This window comes from Diachasma alloeum, unplaced genomic scaffold (genome assembly GCF_001412515.2).
Source record: "Diachasma alloeum isolate Michigan unplaced genomic scaffold, Dall2.0 Dall_scaffold_00204, whole genome shotgun sequence".
Taxonomy (NCBI): Eukaryota; Metazoa; Arthropoda; class Insecta; order Hymenoptera; family Braconidae; genus Diachasma; species Diachasma alloeum.
The window spans coordinates 172,710-188,529 of record NW_021680369.1 but is presented as its reverse complement, the minus strand read 5'-3'; the positions used below and the strand labels follow the sequence as shown (position 1 = coordinate 188,529).

At 37.8% G+C, this 15,820-nt stretch overlaps 1 protein-coding gene across 2 annotated transcripts in view; it reads right to left on the bottom strand.

Moving 5' to 3' along the window:
• LOC107036100 (spondin-1) overlaps positions 1 to 15,820 on the bottom strand; it is a gene marked incomplete at its 5' end in the record, with an annotated part of 533,388 nt that overhangs the window by 422,707 nt on the left and 94,861 nt on the right. For both annotated transcript variants that reach the window (XM_015253838.1, XM_015253840.1), the window contains 2 exon segments: positions 9,042 to 9,206; positions 9,286 to 9,472. In XM_015253838.1, coding sequence (XP_015109324.1) covers positions 9,042 to 9,206; positions 9,286 to 9,472 — 352 coding nt within the window.

The window sequence follows — 15,820 nt, the reverse complement described above, 5'->3', positions numbered from 1 at the left end:
TTTCCGCTTCAGAAATACTCTCTAGCGGTAAAACAGCTACGTGTCTGTTTCAAAATTCTCCAAATTCTTTCACGTTTTCAATTGATAATACCAATGATTTTGACGCGGCAAATAGCGGGTTAGCTAGAAATTATTAGGTGTGTGAATATGACTCCGCCCTTTCCCAACCGATGTCGTTTTTAGTATTGCTTACGTGCACTAATAAATGGCAACACTTGTATTCGATAGTACTTTATGTCAGCTGTCAAACGCACTACGTGACATATGGTTGAAATGTAAGCAACAAGTGTTTTTAATTCCGTGACAATGTCAATTTTCGTTCCAAGTAAGCATCATTTGCGAGAAGTGTTATTACACTATTATATTGGAAAGAAAAGTGTTGGAATTAATGCCTGAATACAAAAATTAATTTCTTAGTTTAGTTAAACATTTTCTCTTTTCCACCCAAACACTCAGGGTGACATTTATGGCTTTTCTTAGAAAATAGAGACGTGAAGAAAAACAGTCCTCATGGTGAGTCACAAAGGAGAGGCTGAAGAAAATTGAAACAAGGGCCTTTTGTCAAATGGGTCCAGAGAGTGAAAACTCTCATGACTTTTAGTTAGTCGTCCTAGAGACTTCGTTGGAGAAAGATATACCTTCTGCGTGCGATCATTAAAGAGTTTTACTTTGAAGAATAAAACTAATGTGTTTTTATTGAGTATTCCTACACATAATCCAATAAAAAGTGTAGCGGAAACTCATCGTTTGCTTGTGGAGATTTACGGTGAGCATGCTCCATCTAATACAACTTGTAAGGAATGGTTTCGACGATTTCAAAATAGTGATTTTGGCACTGAGGACAGAGAACATGGAAGACCACCAAAAAAATTTAAAGATGCTGAATTGGAGGCACTATTGGCAGAGGATTCTTGCCGAACTCAATTAGAATTGGCTGCAGCATTAAATGTTGCACGATCAACATTGCGTTTAAAAGCAATGGGAATCGATCAAAAACTTGGTAACTGGGTTCCATATGAATTGAAAGAAGGAGACATGGAACGTCGAAAAACAATTTGTAAAATGCTACTTCAAAGACAGCAAAGAAAAGGATTTTTGCATCGAATAGTCACAGGAGATGAAAAATGGATATATCATGAGAATTCTAAACGCCAAAAAGCTTATGTGAAGCCAGGTGAACATGGCCCATTCCAGCCAAAAAGAAATATTCAGAGTGCCAAGGTTATGCTGTGGGGATCAGATTTGGTGGGATCAGAGAGGTTTTGTATATTATGAGTTCCTCGAACCCTCTCAAACTATCAATGGAAAAGTTTACCGACGACAACTAATGCATTTGAAGCCAGCCATAAACGAAAAACGACCAGAATGAGTGAATAGGCACAGTAAATTAATTCTTCAACATGACACTGCTAAACCGCATATCGCCCAAGTTGTGAAAAGATATTTAGATGGACAGGACTGGAAAGTGCTACTCAACTCGCCATATTCGCCAGACATAGCTGCTTCGGATTACCACTTATTCCGAACACTGCCGTCAGATCTTACGGGAGAACGGTTCATTTTATTCGAAAGTATCAAAATTTGGCTTGATAATTGGATCAGCCCAAAAGACCAGGATTTCTTCAGGCACGAAATACGTAAATTACCTGAAAGATAGGCGAAGGTTGTAGCTGCAGATGGAGCATACTTTCAATAAACTTTTCGTTCATTTTCTAAACAAGCAAATATGTTTTATTTGAACAAAAAAGGGCGGAGTCATATTCACACACCCAATATATAGAATCGTAATCTAAAGTAACTTAATCTCAAGCTTAAAATTTATTAACTAATTAAATTATTTTCGCAAAATGGCGAATCTATCCTTCGTTTATATCAGTTACTCTGGAGACTCAGGTGACGTAGATCAGACCATCTTTAGTAATGAGGAATATGTCAAAGCTCGAGACATTGTAAACAGCATTCCCAGATTCTCCGGTACAAAGGAGCACTGCTCTCTGGATGAATTTGAGTACGCGTTGACATCAAATCTTGCCTCCATTCCTGAAGCAAATGGAAAGAAAGAAGAATATATTATACAAATACTGAAACCCCTTTTACCTCCCACGAAATTTGTAGTAGCTAATAAACCCCTCTTTTTTGTAGAAAGTATCCTTGCTCACCTGATCTAGAGATTTAGAGGTCAGTACGAATTTACCTATTATATAAATAGATTACGCGAGTTGTTGAAAATCAAAAATGAATCCCTGGAATCTTTCTTGGAGCGATTGGCAGCACTGGTTCAGTGCGGTCTGGGTACGGTTTCTGGGGAAAATGAAGCCGAGAAACAAGTTTTTGATAGATACCTCCAAACAGAGGCGATTAGACGATTCAAAGAATAAGCCCCATCAGGCATCAAGGAGAGCATTAGTTGACCTGTACACAGACGAACGTGAAATGAACAAAGCTTTGTTGAAAATCAGATATGAGCTAAAGAAAGTGGGGGTCGTAACCAGTATCAGCGGTAACCACGTCTAGACGGAAAGCCACAGTCTCAGAAGAATATTTTCGATCTAACAGCAAACAAATTGGTGCACATTTTCCCCGAGGTTGTGGGTGTATGAAAATCAAATGAGGCCGCCCGTACTCCAGGGACTTTCGCACTCCCACCCACCCCCCCAATAATTAAGAATCCTCTCACCCCTGGTACCAATAAATCATCAGGAGTGAAGAGCAGGGAAACAATACCTCGAGGAAGTAAACGAAGGAGGACCAACTCCAGCAGCTCCGAGTCTAACGGGCGCAGCGGTCTGGAATCACGCCCACAACGAACTCCAAGGTTGACACGTCAACTGAACAAGAAAGATGCGAAATAGCAACGATTGAGTATCCTTTCCTCGGATATCTGTACTTGCCATACATCAACAGACGCACAGCCTCCTCTACATAACAATCATGCATCCAACACATCAATTCAACTCCCTAAAATAATTTTCTGGAACGTTAACGGGTTTCGAAATGTCTCTGACCTGGCTGACTACATAACGAAGCATGATATGATTCGTCTCTCCGAAACCTGACTCCAGTCAACCCCAAACTCTCTGCCGTATTGGCTCTCCAACCATGAGTTGATATACGTGGAAGCAACGAAGTTACCTATATTAATTTCTCAACAAATATATGTAAAACCCTTGTAGAATATGAAAAAAATTACAGATGTTTTCTGAATAGGGATCCATGAATAACGATGCTTTGAAAAATAATTCATGAGAGAACTATGCAAATAAGCAATAAAACTGCCACTGAGGTAAGAATAGCACTGTTAATGACGAAGAAGAAAATCCGGTAATTCGTTCAAGAGATATGGAGCATAGGAGGTTTGTTTGAATACAAAAAAAAAATTAAAAGTCAGTAGCGAAGCGGTAAGCCCGGTGTAGTGAATTTTGAATACTGGCGGGCTATTCTCAACAAAAAGCCGCTTTTCCCGTAGCTTTTTCGCAGCTGCGATTTTTTGCCGTGAGCGGGCGACATGATACTAAATGACACGAATTGATGACTTTGTAAGCGCATTTTAAACCTCAAATACATCAGATTTTTTTTTCATTTGGGAGAGCTATGATAAGTCAACTTTAGGGAAATTTAAACCAAAACAACCGTAATGATGGCTGATATAATAACAGGTGCAGCGTTAGTTGATGAAGAAGCCGAGGACCATCAACGGGGCTTACATAGATTATTAAATGCACGATGTAGGGCAATTGGACGTACCTCAAATCCACTGCAGGATTTGCCGGACTCGGTGTTCAATAAATACTACAGGTTCAATTGGTTCATAACATTTATTTGTTGGCTTTTATGAATAAAAATAATAACAGAGTTAGCAAGGATTTTATACAATGGCTGTTTGAAATTCCACTTTTGCTCCGACATCAAAAATCGAAGCCGAGATGTTTACCAGCATCAAGATCTACTCACAGTGGTCGATAGGCAGTCAATTCTATTCACCAATTGATCGGTCAAGTATTTATCTCATTTGTAAGACGTATTGAAGTGAATTATTAACACTTTACTCCAATATAAATTATAGCTGCTCAAAAATAAAAAAATACAGATGGAGGGGCATTTGCGCATAATGCGTTCGCAAAGTTATTACTTCGTGTCATTCAGTAGCGTGTCGCTCCCTCGTGGCAAAAAATCGCAGCTTCGAAAAAGCAGCTTTTTGTTGAGAATAGCCCCCCAGAAATCATGTGAAGCACCATATAGTTCACATTAGTTCCGATGGTGGCGGTAGTAGTCACTCGCATGGTAAAACAAATTATTGGCATTATGAAGTTCATTATACTGAGAATTGCACTGCCAGTCTGTGCAATAATTTGATAATTGTATTAATTCCTCAACAAATTTATGTAAATATCGTTGTAGAATATGAAAAAAATTACAGATGCACAGAGAAAAAAAGTGGATTAGCTTTAGGAAAAAGTTCCAGAAGAAAATCTGTTTAAAATTAATGATCAGACTTGGGATTAATTTTAAACCAAAATATACTTGATTTTAGGAAAAAAAAATATTTTCTGAAATCTAGAAAATTTTTTGATTTGCTGAGGGGAAATTTTGCAAAAAGGGGTTTGTGATATCCGGCGGGGTTGTAGCGCCTCGCTACATGCACACTCACGTGTCAATACACGGACACAACAACGCGTGCAGTTGAGACGACTGGACATCAGTGACATCATCGCTCTCGGTCACTCAACCGTCTAATGTATACTTCTCACTCGCACCTATTGTAACGCGTTTTCGACTTCTCGCCTTTTGCGAATATTATATTCAGTCTGGCGCTAACCGCCTATTACTCTACAAGTCGACCATCTGACTTGCTTTTCACTTTTGTATATCTACTTCTAGACGCGATTGAATAAACGACAATTAAGACAACTAATTCTTTAGTAGTGGATTGATTAAACTTCCCAATAACACCTCGATCCCTACAGGGGCGGGGGGAGGGGGTGTAAAGTGGGGAGTTTTGCAAAGATGGGTGTTTTATGAAAGGGTGGGTTATCGTTGAGGTTATCCAAAAATATCTCCGAAACTAAGGAAGATAGCGAATTTTTAAGAAAATTTGGCGGGTGGAGGTGAGCAGGGGGTGTGTATTGAGAATTGACAACTGAATAAATTCAGTTGGTGTATTTTTTCAAAAATATTTCCAAAACTAAGCGAGATGGCGATTTTTTATGAAAATTTTGGGGTCAGGGGGGAGATGTGTATCGAGAATTAACAACCAACAAATTGAGTCGGTGATTTTTTCAAAAATATCTCGGATACCATGGGAAATGGTGATTTTTTACAAAAATTTAGGCGGGAAAGGGGAGGCGGTGTGCATTGAGAATTGACAACCAAAAAAATTGAGACGGTCATTTTTTCAAAAATATCTCCGAAACCTAAGGAGATAGCAAATTTGTATTCAATGATTAGGGGAGGGGGCGAAGGGGGAGGTAAGTGGTATTGAATTCACGATGTATAACACACGCCCTAATTTTGGATAATTTTTTTTTCCAATTTTGCAGTAAAAATTCGCAATCTCCTGTTATGTCCGGAGACGTGTCAGCGTCGAAGGACACCTTTTGGAGGAAAAAGTTGATTTCAGAAAATAATAGTGTAGAATTTTTTTATATTAAAATACAGAACAGCTAACTTTATAATTAGTGTTAATATTTGAATTTTCATTTAGACGACGCTAGGTGAAATTTATCACTCTTACCTTGATATTTATTAACGTAAATAGTTATAACGTTAAATAGTTATTAACGTAAAAGATCGAAAAGGGATAATTCGGAGATGAGGAATAGTCAAATGATTCCGCGACAAAACAAATTTTTGTTGAAATTTACAAGAAATGAATTTTATATTCTTTTACAATATTGGGACAAATCTATAAATAAAGATTGATTTCTTTAAAGTAATAGTTAACGAATTGTATTATCCCTGGAAGGTTCTTTGTAGATTCCGATGGTTTCTTAATTTGGATTTTGAATAAGTTGAAAATAATTATTTCTGGACTTACAGTTGATGCTATTTTTTTTGGTGAGATTAATCCTTAAAATTGTAAGCGCGGGTCCCTCAGTGAGACACAGATTTTTCTCCACCAGAATTAAAGTCTTCTCTAGTTCTATTATGGATACTTGCTATCGAATTACTTTCACCCACTCGTTTATTTTTGAAGTTCGGGAAAGTTAAGGGTGAGAATGTCCACAATCACGGAAAACTGGTTAATTAGTCCTCTTACAATGCAAGAAACACTACTATTTTCGACTTAAGGATGCAGTATCCCTGTGCAACTTCCTTTCGCTCAGCTGTGAACTATATTCTATAACTACCACTCCCGATAACCGTTTTTCACGCGAGTTATGAGTAGCGGGGATCGAAAGAGGCAGATCGATTTCGTCAGTAATTTCCACCAAGTCAAATTAACGCTCCGACGGTTGCTTCTAGACTGGTGTGTAATTCTAATTTTGGGGAGTGAGTCGGTTTTTGGTGGATACACGATTCGGTTTTTGATTGGTGGAAATAATGGCGTAATTTTCCCACTTTTTATTCCTTGAGGGAATTGACCTGTCGAGTCAGTAATTTCGGCAGCGCTGGGTTTCGCGGGTGGAGTTCATTGCCCGGAAAGTGTCGCTCTGTTGAAATAAAGAGTGCACTTTTTTTTATAATTTTGCGAATTTAACATTCCACATTGACGATGGCTTGTTGAAAATAAAAATCAAATCACAATTAATACTCATTTTATGAATATTTTTGGATATTACACTCCCTTAGTTTTAGAGATATTTTCGAAAAACTCACCGACTCAATTTTTCTGGTTGTGAATTTTCAATGCGCACACTCTCCCCCCCCCCCCCTAATTTTCGTAAAAATTCGCTATTTCTCATAGTTTCTGAGATATTTTTGAAAAACTCAACGACTCAATTTCTTTGGTTGTGAATTCTCAATTCACAAAAATTTTGTCATGACCTTTTTTGTAGAGCCCATTGAGGATTACAAATAAGATCATGAGAAAAAATTTTCTATCTCTCTTAGATTTCGAGATATATTCATCAAAACTGGTCAAAAGTCAAAATCGATTTAACCCGGTTCACTTGTTCGCTAGTAAATGTACTCGATATTTTAAAAGGTAGACAAGCGAGTGTATACATGTCGATGATTTAACCGTTGGCAAAAGACGATGGCTAAGGAACTCCAAGGATATTTATATTTTGTTCTTGGAACAAAGTAAATTCAAATAATATTGCATATTATCTGGAGTCTTTCCTTGTGACGTGAGTCACTCGGTCTGGAAAAATGATTGAAATCCTCCAAAAACAAAAAAAAAATTTTTTTTTGAACAAACCGACCTAGTGCGCCTTGGTAAGCATTGTATTAAAAAAAATTATTGTTTCTCAGCAAAAAAAAAATTCACAAAAAATTGCATTGTTTCTCAGAAAAAAAATTGAGTAAATGCGGAGTAACCATTTCAATGCGTGGTTGTAGAAAAATGGCCGAGTACTTATTTATGGATAATTGTTTCTGGAAAATTGAAATAGTGCAGAAATAAGGAAGAGCGCCAAGTTCATTAAGTTGAACTTGTCATTTCGAAAAACCACAGAACTTTTCATCACATCTAGAAACAATTTCAGCTTTTTCCTACAGTCGGCTTGATCTGTTGCAAATTTCATAAATTTGAACTCATCAATGCCAACTCAATATTGTCTATTCCATACGTCCATAAAAAGTGTGGTTGTCAACACAAAGTCAATGAAAAAGAGTGTCAATACGAGTGTTTTTTTAAGAAATAAATTGTTCAGAAAATTCTCAGGACCAACGTACTTGGCACGGTTTTTAAAATAACCCTCGCAATGAATGAACTCTCCATGCTTTTATGTCGCGAATGCCGATAACTACCTGGCAATCACTACCTTAATTAATTTAATTTTTATTCATGAAAATGAAAATATTTGCAAATGGAAAAGAATAAGGTTAAGGCATTAACTTAAACTATCCGGCAATTCCATCCAACACAAGCACACAATTGACGATCTAAAGATTTGAACACCTAGCAAGGTGTAGTATGCTGCAAAGCAATTTCTGAGTCCCAAAGTCGATCTCAAATTTTAAGCAATAGACTCCCATATAAGGATCCGCATTAAGATATAAAACCGCGCCAAGTACGTTGGTCCTGAGAATTTTCTGAACAATTGTTTTCTTAAAGAAACAGTCGTATTGACACGCTTTTTCATTCACTTTGTTTTGATAACCACACTTTTTATGGTCGTACCCACTCCGTAACTCACAGGACAATATTGAGTTGGCATGGATGAGTTCAAACTTATAAAATTTGCAACAGTACAAGCCGACTCTAGGAAAAAGCTGAAATTGTTTCTAGATCTTAAGAAAAGTTCTGTGGTTTTTCAAAATGACAAGTTCAACTTCATGAACTTGGCGCTCTTCCTTATTTCTGCACTTTTTTCAATTTCACAGAAACAACTATCCATAAATAAGTACTCGGGCATTTTTCCATAACAACGGATTGAAATGGTTATTCAGCATTTTTTCAATTTTTTTTTCTGAGAAACAATACAATCTTTTGTGAAATTTTTTTTGCTGAGGAACAATAAATGTTTTTTTTTGAAATTCAACTCTAAACAATGTCAATTTTGTGAAAGCATTCCTTATTAGATTCAAAAAATTAATTAATGAATAATTTCTTATTAAATTCAAACAGTTATTGTGGCCTGCATCAACATATGAGGATAGACGAACTCAGTAACTTATAGAATGCAAGAATTAAGTCATTTAGAATTTTTTTTCCGGAAAACCATAAGGACTAACCTTTGGGTGATGTTGGAAAAAGGGGAATTTTTTGAAAAACCATAACTTGCCGAGAAAAAATTCAAACCGTCTAGAAAATTTTATGAGTACTTAGTCTCATGAACTTCCTTTTGACAAAAAATCGACAAGACAATCCCAAATATGACATTTTTTCCATCTCGAACGTCACGTGGAATTGCTCATAAAATAATAAAAAAATTGACCTGTTCCTTCAATTCTGACTCCAACTTCCTTGTTGATCCGAATTCTGCTACCTGCTGTAGTCCTTCACTGGAAGTCTCATTGAACTGCCAGAATCTGTAATCGATGGTATGTGAGGCGCCAATAACATCCGAAAAGCGAATAAGCCAGCCTTTTGAAGGAAAGTCCTAAACATCAAACGCAATGCATAACAACTAAGTGTGCATGTTTGACATTACGGTTGAAAGCACGAATGTTCCCTATTACCTTCGGGTGAGTATTTCTGGACCAAAGACCCTCAAAGGTGACTTCATATTTGGCCTCGTCACAGGCACAGCATTCGGACAATACAGGTCCGGGGTCGTCTTCCTCTACCCTTGGATCTTGACAAACCATTTTTGCTATACTGTTCTCGTCAATGAACCATGTTTCCGGACTTTCTGCAACTGAAGCTCTGAAATTATTAACGCAATTAAATGAATTAATCATGGATATTGACTCAAAATGGGCGGATTTGATCAGAAATAGTATAGTATATTGTATTAAAAGTGCGTAAAGTTCCACGTTCCACCTGCCTAGTTTACTATTCGGAACGGTAATGGGGATAATGTGGTTGTTTTTATGCACGAATGCGTGAAGTTCAAAAGCTTCGATTTACGCACTCGTAATGCACTTTATGCACGTTCATGAACTTTACGCACGCCGAGTGAAAAACAACCGCTTTAAGCACACTAAACCGTTTCGAAAAGTACACTTTTGAAGCAGCTATTACAAAAATCTATTTTTTACATAGTATAGCTTCACTTTAATTTTTCATTTTTAATTCATACAGGCTAACCCAAAATTCATCGTACGTATCGTGAGAATAATTTGCGAGAGCAGTCAGTCGAAGACGAAAGCTTCTGAAATTTTCGTCTGCGGCGCGTTAGTCACGAGTTAGCAAAGTTGGGGAGCAAGTTCGACCGGATGTTTAATTATTTAGAAGTTCTTCTCTTCTCTTGTGAGGTGATTAAAGGAAGATGAAAATGTTTGAAGTATCGAAATTATGAAAAAATCAAGTCATTTGGACAAGGCCGAACATTTCGATCCCTTATGCGGGGTCGTCCACACACGCGTCATTTATTTAATTTCTATAATGCGACGTTCGCGATTTCGACTGGTTTCATAGTTATTTCCCATTACCAATATCCCCGAGTCGACTGGTTGACCCTTCTCTCTACTAGCACATTCGGTGTTAGCTCACGGGGCGTTCGGTTAAACTTGGGATCTGTATGGAAAGGATGTCTGTAAATTAATAACACTGTTCTAAGTAAAAATGATGATTGAATGTAAATAGTAAATTTGAAGTATTTCCTCATTCTAATTTTGTGGTATAGATTGGGGGTAAACGTAAAAAGTGCCGAGATTGCGCTGCATCGCTTGAAAATTAACCCTGAAAATTTTGAAGCTTCACTAGTGAATGGAAGTTCTGCCGAGCGGATGTGTTTTTATTTGAGACTCATCATTATTCGACCGATAACAATTTTATCCATAAATTTTTCAAAAATAATTTTATGGGGTTAATTTTATGGAGTCGGGGTTTAAGACATACTGCACGAGATTGTTTTGCATCCAGTGTCATATCAAAGTGCAAAACAAGTTGAAGAGAGTGAAACTGAAACTTTTGAAACGACGCAAATCACCGATAAGACAGCGTTATTTGGTGAAAAAAGGACAGATGTCATCATCTATAAGAACAGTCAGTGGTGTTTAGAGAGAGGATGCACCGCACGCATGTGCACATACGAGAGTATCTTTCAGAATCTGGAGGAAGTTGATCAGTCATTAATTTTAGCTGATAAGGATACATATAAAGTTTGTGGTACAGATTATAACGGAATTTTTCATAAGGATTTGGAAAACCACGTTAACTCGCCCATTTCCCCTAGACTATGGGAGAACTCAAAAAAAAAATTATCGATGGGCGCCAGCCGTCCTTTGACTTCGGAGACAACAAACTGAATAAACAGACCTCAAACGAAGAACGAAGAAAACAGAAACTAACGCTTAATCTAACAGAAACCTAAAACTAAAGAGTCCAGGGGAAGGTAATAGGTTGTCCACGCTGGTTAGGGGGTCGGTTGTGGAGAGAGAGGTAGGTTTGGATGAAAAATAGGCCAATGGGTATTGCTAAAAAAATGAATAACGTAAACCGAAACACCGGAGTTAATGCTGTGTAATGTATGGAGCTTATATTCACTTGAAAAAATAGGACAACTATAAATAATTTTCTCAGAAAAAATATATCCAAAATAACGAAATTGAACCTTTAATTTAGCAACAAAAAACGCTTCATTAACTCAAAACAATTAATAAAATTGAAAAAAAATCAGAATAATCACACAAAAAAACATAGACTTCAATACTCAATAATTATTGAGCAGACGAAGAGCCAGAGGACAAATGTTTAACGCGAACTTCAATCCTACGACTCGAATTCTCGTCAACGCCACGAAATAGAATTAAATGTGAAAGAAATCACATGAAATCTACCACGCGTCCACGTCCAACGCAAAAAAAAAATCACGACTCTAATCAACTCACGTTAACCAGTAACATTCTCACCGTTCAGCGCGAAATCCGAATAAGAAAAAAGGAACGGACCCGAGATCGTACGGAATCGAACAGCCGAATCCACCTCCCGTATCCCAGTGTAATCTGAACGAAAAATTCTCGTAATTATGCATAAAAAAGGAATAATTGAACTCTACAATAGTCCTGAAAAGATTTCTGCGGCACAACTCCAGATGGTTTCGAAAACCATGCGGCAACGCGAGTCGAAACCCAAAATCTCATCTAAATTTCTGGTCAGACGCAAAATTCTCCCCAGAGGGGCATCGCCCGAATGCACTCTATCCGAAGGCCATGGACTCGATGAGTGCTAGTCACCGACTCCTCACCCATTCTAACTCTAACTCGTACTCGACTAGACTCAACTACTGCTACTGTGCTACTAATACTCGAATACTGCACGAATACGCAAAAATCGCTCAATTTGGACCCCAAAAGAGAAAAGAGAGCGATTATCTAATGTCAAAAAATAGAAAGAGAGCGTTATATCCACGTAGTGGGATCAGCTGCTGTGACGTAGTAAATGTCCACCGCTAGGTGCGACGAAGCTACTAAAGGGACACGTTAACCTAATAGCCATAAACGCGTAATTTCATTGAAATTGAACCGACAAGTGAACGAAGCAAAAAAAGAAAATGAAACGGAATAAAAAGGCGGGAAATTCGCCCAGATAAGATCCACTAAATATCATTACCTCTCCGGGGGTGCATTCTCAAAGATTACCGGGGCAGAGACGTAAGATACACCAAAACTATAATTCAACAGAAAATATAATCCACCACAAAATAAAACTTGATTCCCTAAAACGTACAGCGACCTTGGCAATTTACATGGTTGCAACAGTCGCGATTGACTATGTGACCTTCCACCGAAACCCAAAACCGAAACTGTCTCATCCTGATAAATCCATACATTGAGCTCCAGCATTTCAGCTGGGTCTGCACATTTCCCCGAAGATTAAATGCACGGGAGGATTCCCATAAATAATCGCGTAGCTCGATAATATTTTGGCCCAAACAACGAAAATCTCTAGGTCTCCGATAGTTAACTTTATCAAAACTTATATCACGTAAATACTATCCCGAATAACAATGAATTTTCCTCAATATGAACGATTTCCAGACGGTCACTAAGACGATAATTTTCCCTGTCCAAAAATTACTAAAAATAAAAGGCTCTGGGTCTTTGTCTGACTCACGCTTAATCCGAATTTCTCGATGGTTTATAGATCGCTTAAGGAATTCCCAGAATTCCTTACAAGGTAGATTAGATTAGATTAGATATATGCCGCTGGTCAATATGTAGACCAGAGTCACCTAAATCATATGATCTTTTGTAACATCCGCCTTTATATACTCAGTCCACCAGCTCTAGCCCTGTACCTTTTACTAGGATAATGAGGGTAGCTACTGTCACTTACATAGGTCCTCTGATTCCATGAAAATCTGGCTGACGAGGGGGATGTCACTGGAGCTTAAATTACAAATAAATTGAACAATAATTTAATTCTTCATTTTTTTCTTTATTAATGATTTCTTTTACAAAAAGATTTTTATGATTATAACTGATGTAATAGTCCAAGTACATTCATAAATTTTACAATTGAAAAGTATATTTTGTGTTTTTTTCTTTCAAAAATTATTACATTCCACACAATTTCTTATTATAGGCGGTGGGCCATCAAAAGTACCACTCCGATTTATATCTGCAAACTGATGCACTATTACTCAGTGATATTTTTGAGAATTTTAGGGACAGTTGTTTGCGATCATATAAGTTGGACCCTCTTCACTATTATATCGCCCTGGACTTGCTTTTGACGCCATGGTGAAAATGACCAGAGTAGAACTCGAATTGTTCCAAGATTCAGAGATGCTGCTTTTCATCGAAAAATGTATCAGAGGAGGATTATCCCAATGCTCCAATAGATATGGCAAAGCGAATAACGAGTATATGGGGACTGAATACAGATCTGACGATCCCGTTTCATACCTCATGTACTTTGATGTAAATAATTTATATGGCGCCGCCATGAGCCATTACCTAACATAAGGTGGATTCAGCTGGATGCAAGATTGGACTTCACTAAACGTTCAGAATATTTCCGATAATTCAAATGTTGGCTACATCTTCCAAGTTGAACGTGAATACCCGGAAGAACTCCACATGGATCACTGAGACTTGCCGCTATGTCCTGAACACATTGTACTCCCCAACGGCGGATTCAAGAAACCGAAACTTCTTACCGCTCTCAATTCGAAAAAAAATTATATCATCCACTATAAAAACCTGAAGCAATACCTGAGTCTCGGTTTAAAACTGACAAAAATTCATCGAGTTTTGAAATTTAATCAGAGTGCTTGGCTGAAGAAAAATTTCTACAAACACATGAATAATGCTGTGTTCGGAAAGACCATGGAGAATGTTAGGAAACAGAAGGATGTCAAGTTGGTCACCAAATGGGAAGTTCGTTGGGAGGCTGAAGTTTCGATTGCAAAGCCCAATTTTCACAGCCGTATCTTTTTCGACAAAGACCTAATCATCATCCAAATGAATCGAAAAAAAATGAAATTTACAAAACCCATACATGTAGGTTTTAGTATTTTGGATATTTCTACGACATACATCTACGATTTTCACAAGTAATACCACGAGAGCTTCAAAATTATCGGGTAATTCCCGATAGGTTCGTGTTTTTCGATCACCCGTGTTTTTCGGGTGAAAAATTTTCCTGAAAAACGTGACGACTTTCTTTGTATGCCGGGAACCTTGAGGGTTATTTGCCTTGTAGGTTCTCCATCATTTTTCTTCTCTTCTCGAAAGTGATACATCATTGCCTTGGATCTTTCACCTCCTCGCCAAGTCAACAGAGATGATCATGCACAATTTATTTGTAATCCTTCTGGTGTTTCCTCGTCCCAGGCTTGAATCATTGAATTCCAATCCACCTCACCCAGAGCTTCTGCACTCACCCTCGGTTTTTCTGGTATGGCTTGCAAAGCCTTGCGTTTTGCATCACGAGCCCCTCTAGCTCCTTTAAAAACAGCACTAGCGAACGGTTCAATTTTCACATTGAATTCGTCCCAGTATTTATCCTGGAGTAACTTTGCAGTCTTATTCCACATTGCCTTTACCGTAGTTTCCTGGTAATCCATTAGACTTCTTCATGTTGTAGGCCCAGTCTTTTAAAATATCTGCCAATTTCTCTTCGGTGGTGTCTGCTCTCAAGACGTAATTTCTCTGCTCACAAAAGGCAGATAATAGATTCCACACGGACGTTCCGGACTTGATCGTATTGATGGATACATTCTCCTTGACTTTCTCATCAATTTTTTGTAGAGAAAAATCCCCAAATCTACTCATTTTGTATTAGAATCTTTGAATTTGCGCAATGAAATGCAATCCGTCAAATTCGATGGGGGGTTAACTGGCTTGGCAAATCATGTGTTTTTTATATAGGCAACATGAAAAATTATCCGTTGAATTTTATGTTGACTATATAAAATAAAATCGAATGGTGATCCAAATTTCAGCCAATAGAATTCTATTGGCTGAAATTTGGATGAGGAAAATAGCGACTATAATTTCATGAAACATACTTTTAGAGAGAATGCTAAATTGTTATATACAGTGTGTGGAGTGGTGTTTTTACGAAATTCGCTGCCGACTCTCAGTTTTGATACCTGGGGCATCATTCGTCGTCCTCAAAAGAAAATAAATATCTCAGGTGACGAGTATCACCGTGGGGAGCGGCGGAAATGCGAAAATGTGAGCTCTCGAGGAGTAAACACGTGTTGTGAAACCGATGTCGGGATAGTTGTGAATTCGTTAATTAAAACAAGCAAAAAAATTCTCAGTCCGACGTGGATAAATCAGTGCAGAGGATGAGGCTCAAGCCAGTGACCCGCGAAGGCGGTCTGCTGTGTGATATCGAGGGATCGATATCCGGAACGACGATCCGGAAGACGAGTTCGAGGTTAAACCCAGGAATATTCAAGGTAACACGTGAATTTTAATTGCCTCTGGAGAATCCGTATCCCCTTTTCCAATAACACTCTAGAGAAACGAGAGAGATTTAGAAGTCGTATTAAATCAGATTGATAATTAAATTATGTTTTGTTAAAGGCGTCGATCGCCAATTTTTTGATAATTGAATAAATAGAATTTTATGACAAAAGTCTCGAAAGTGATT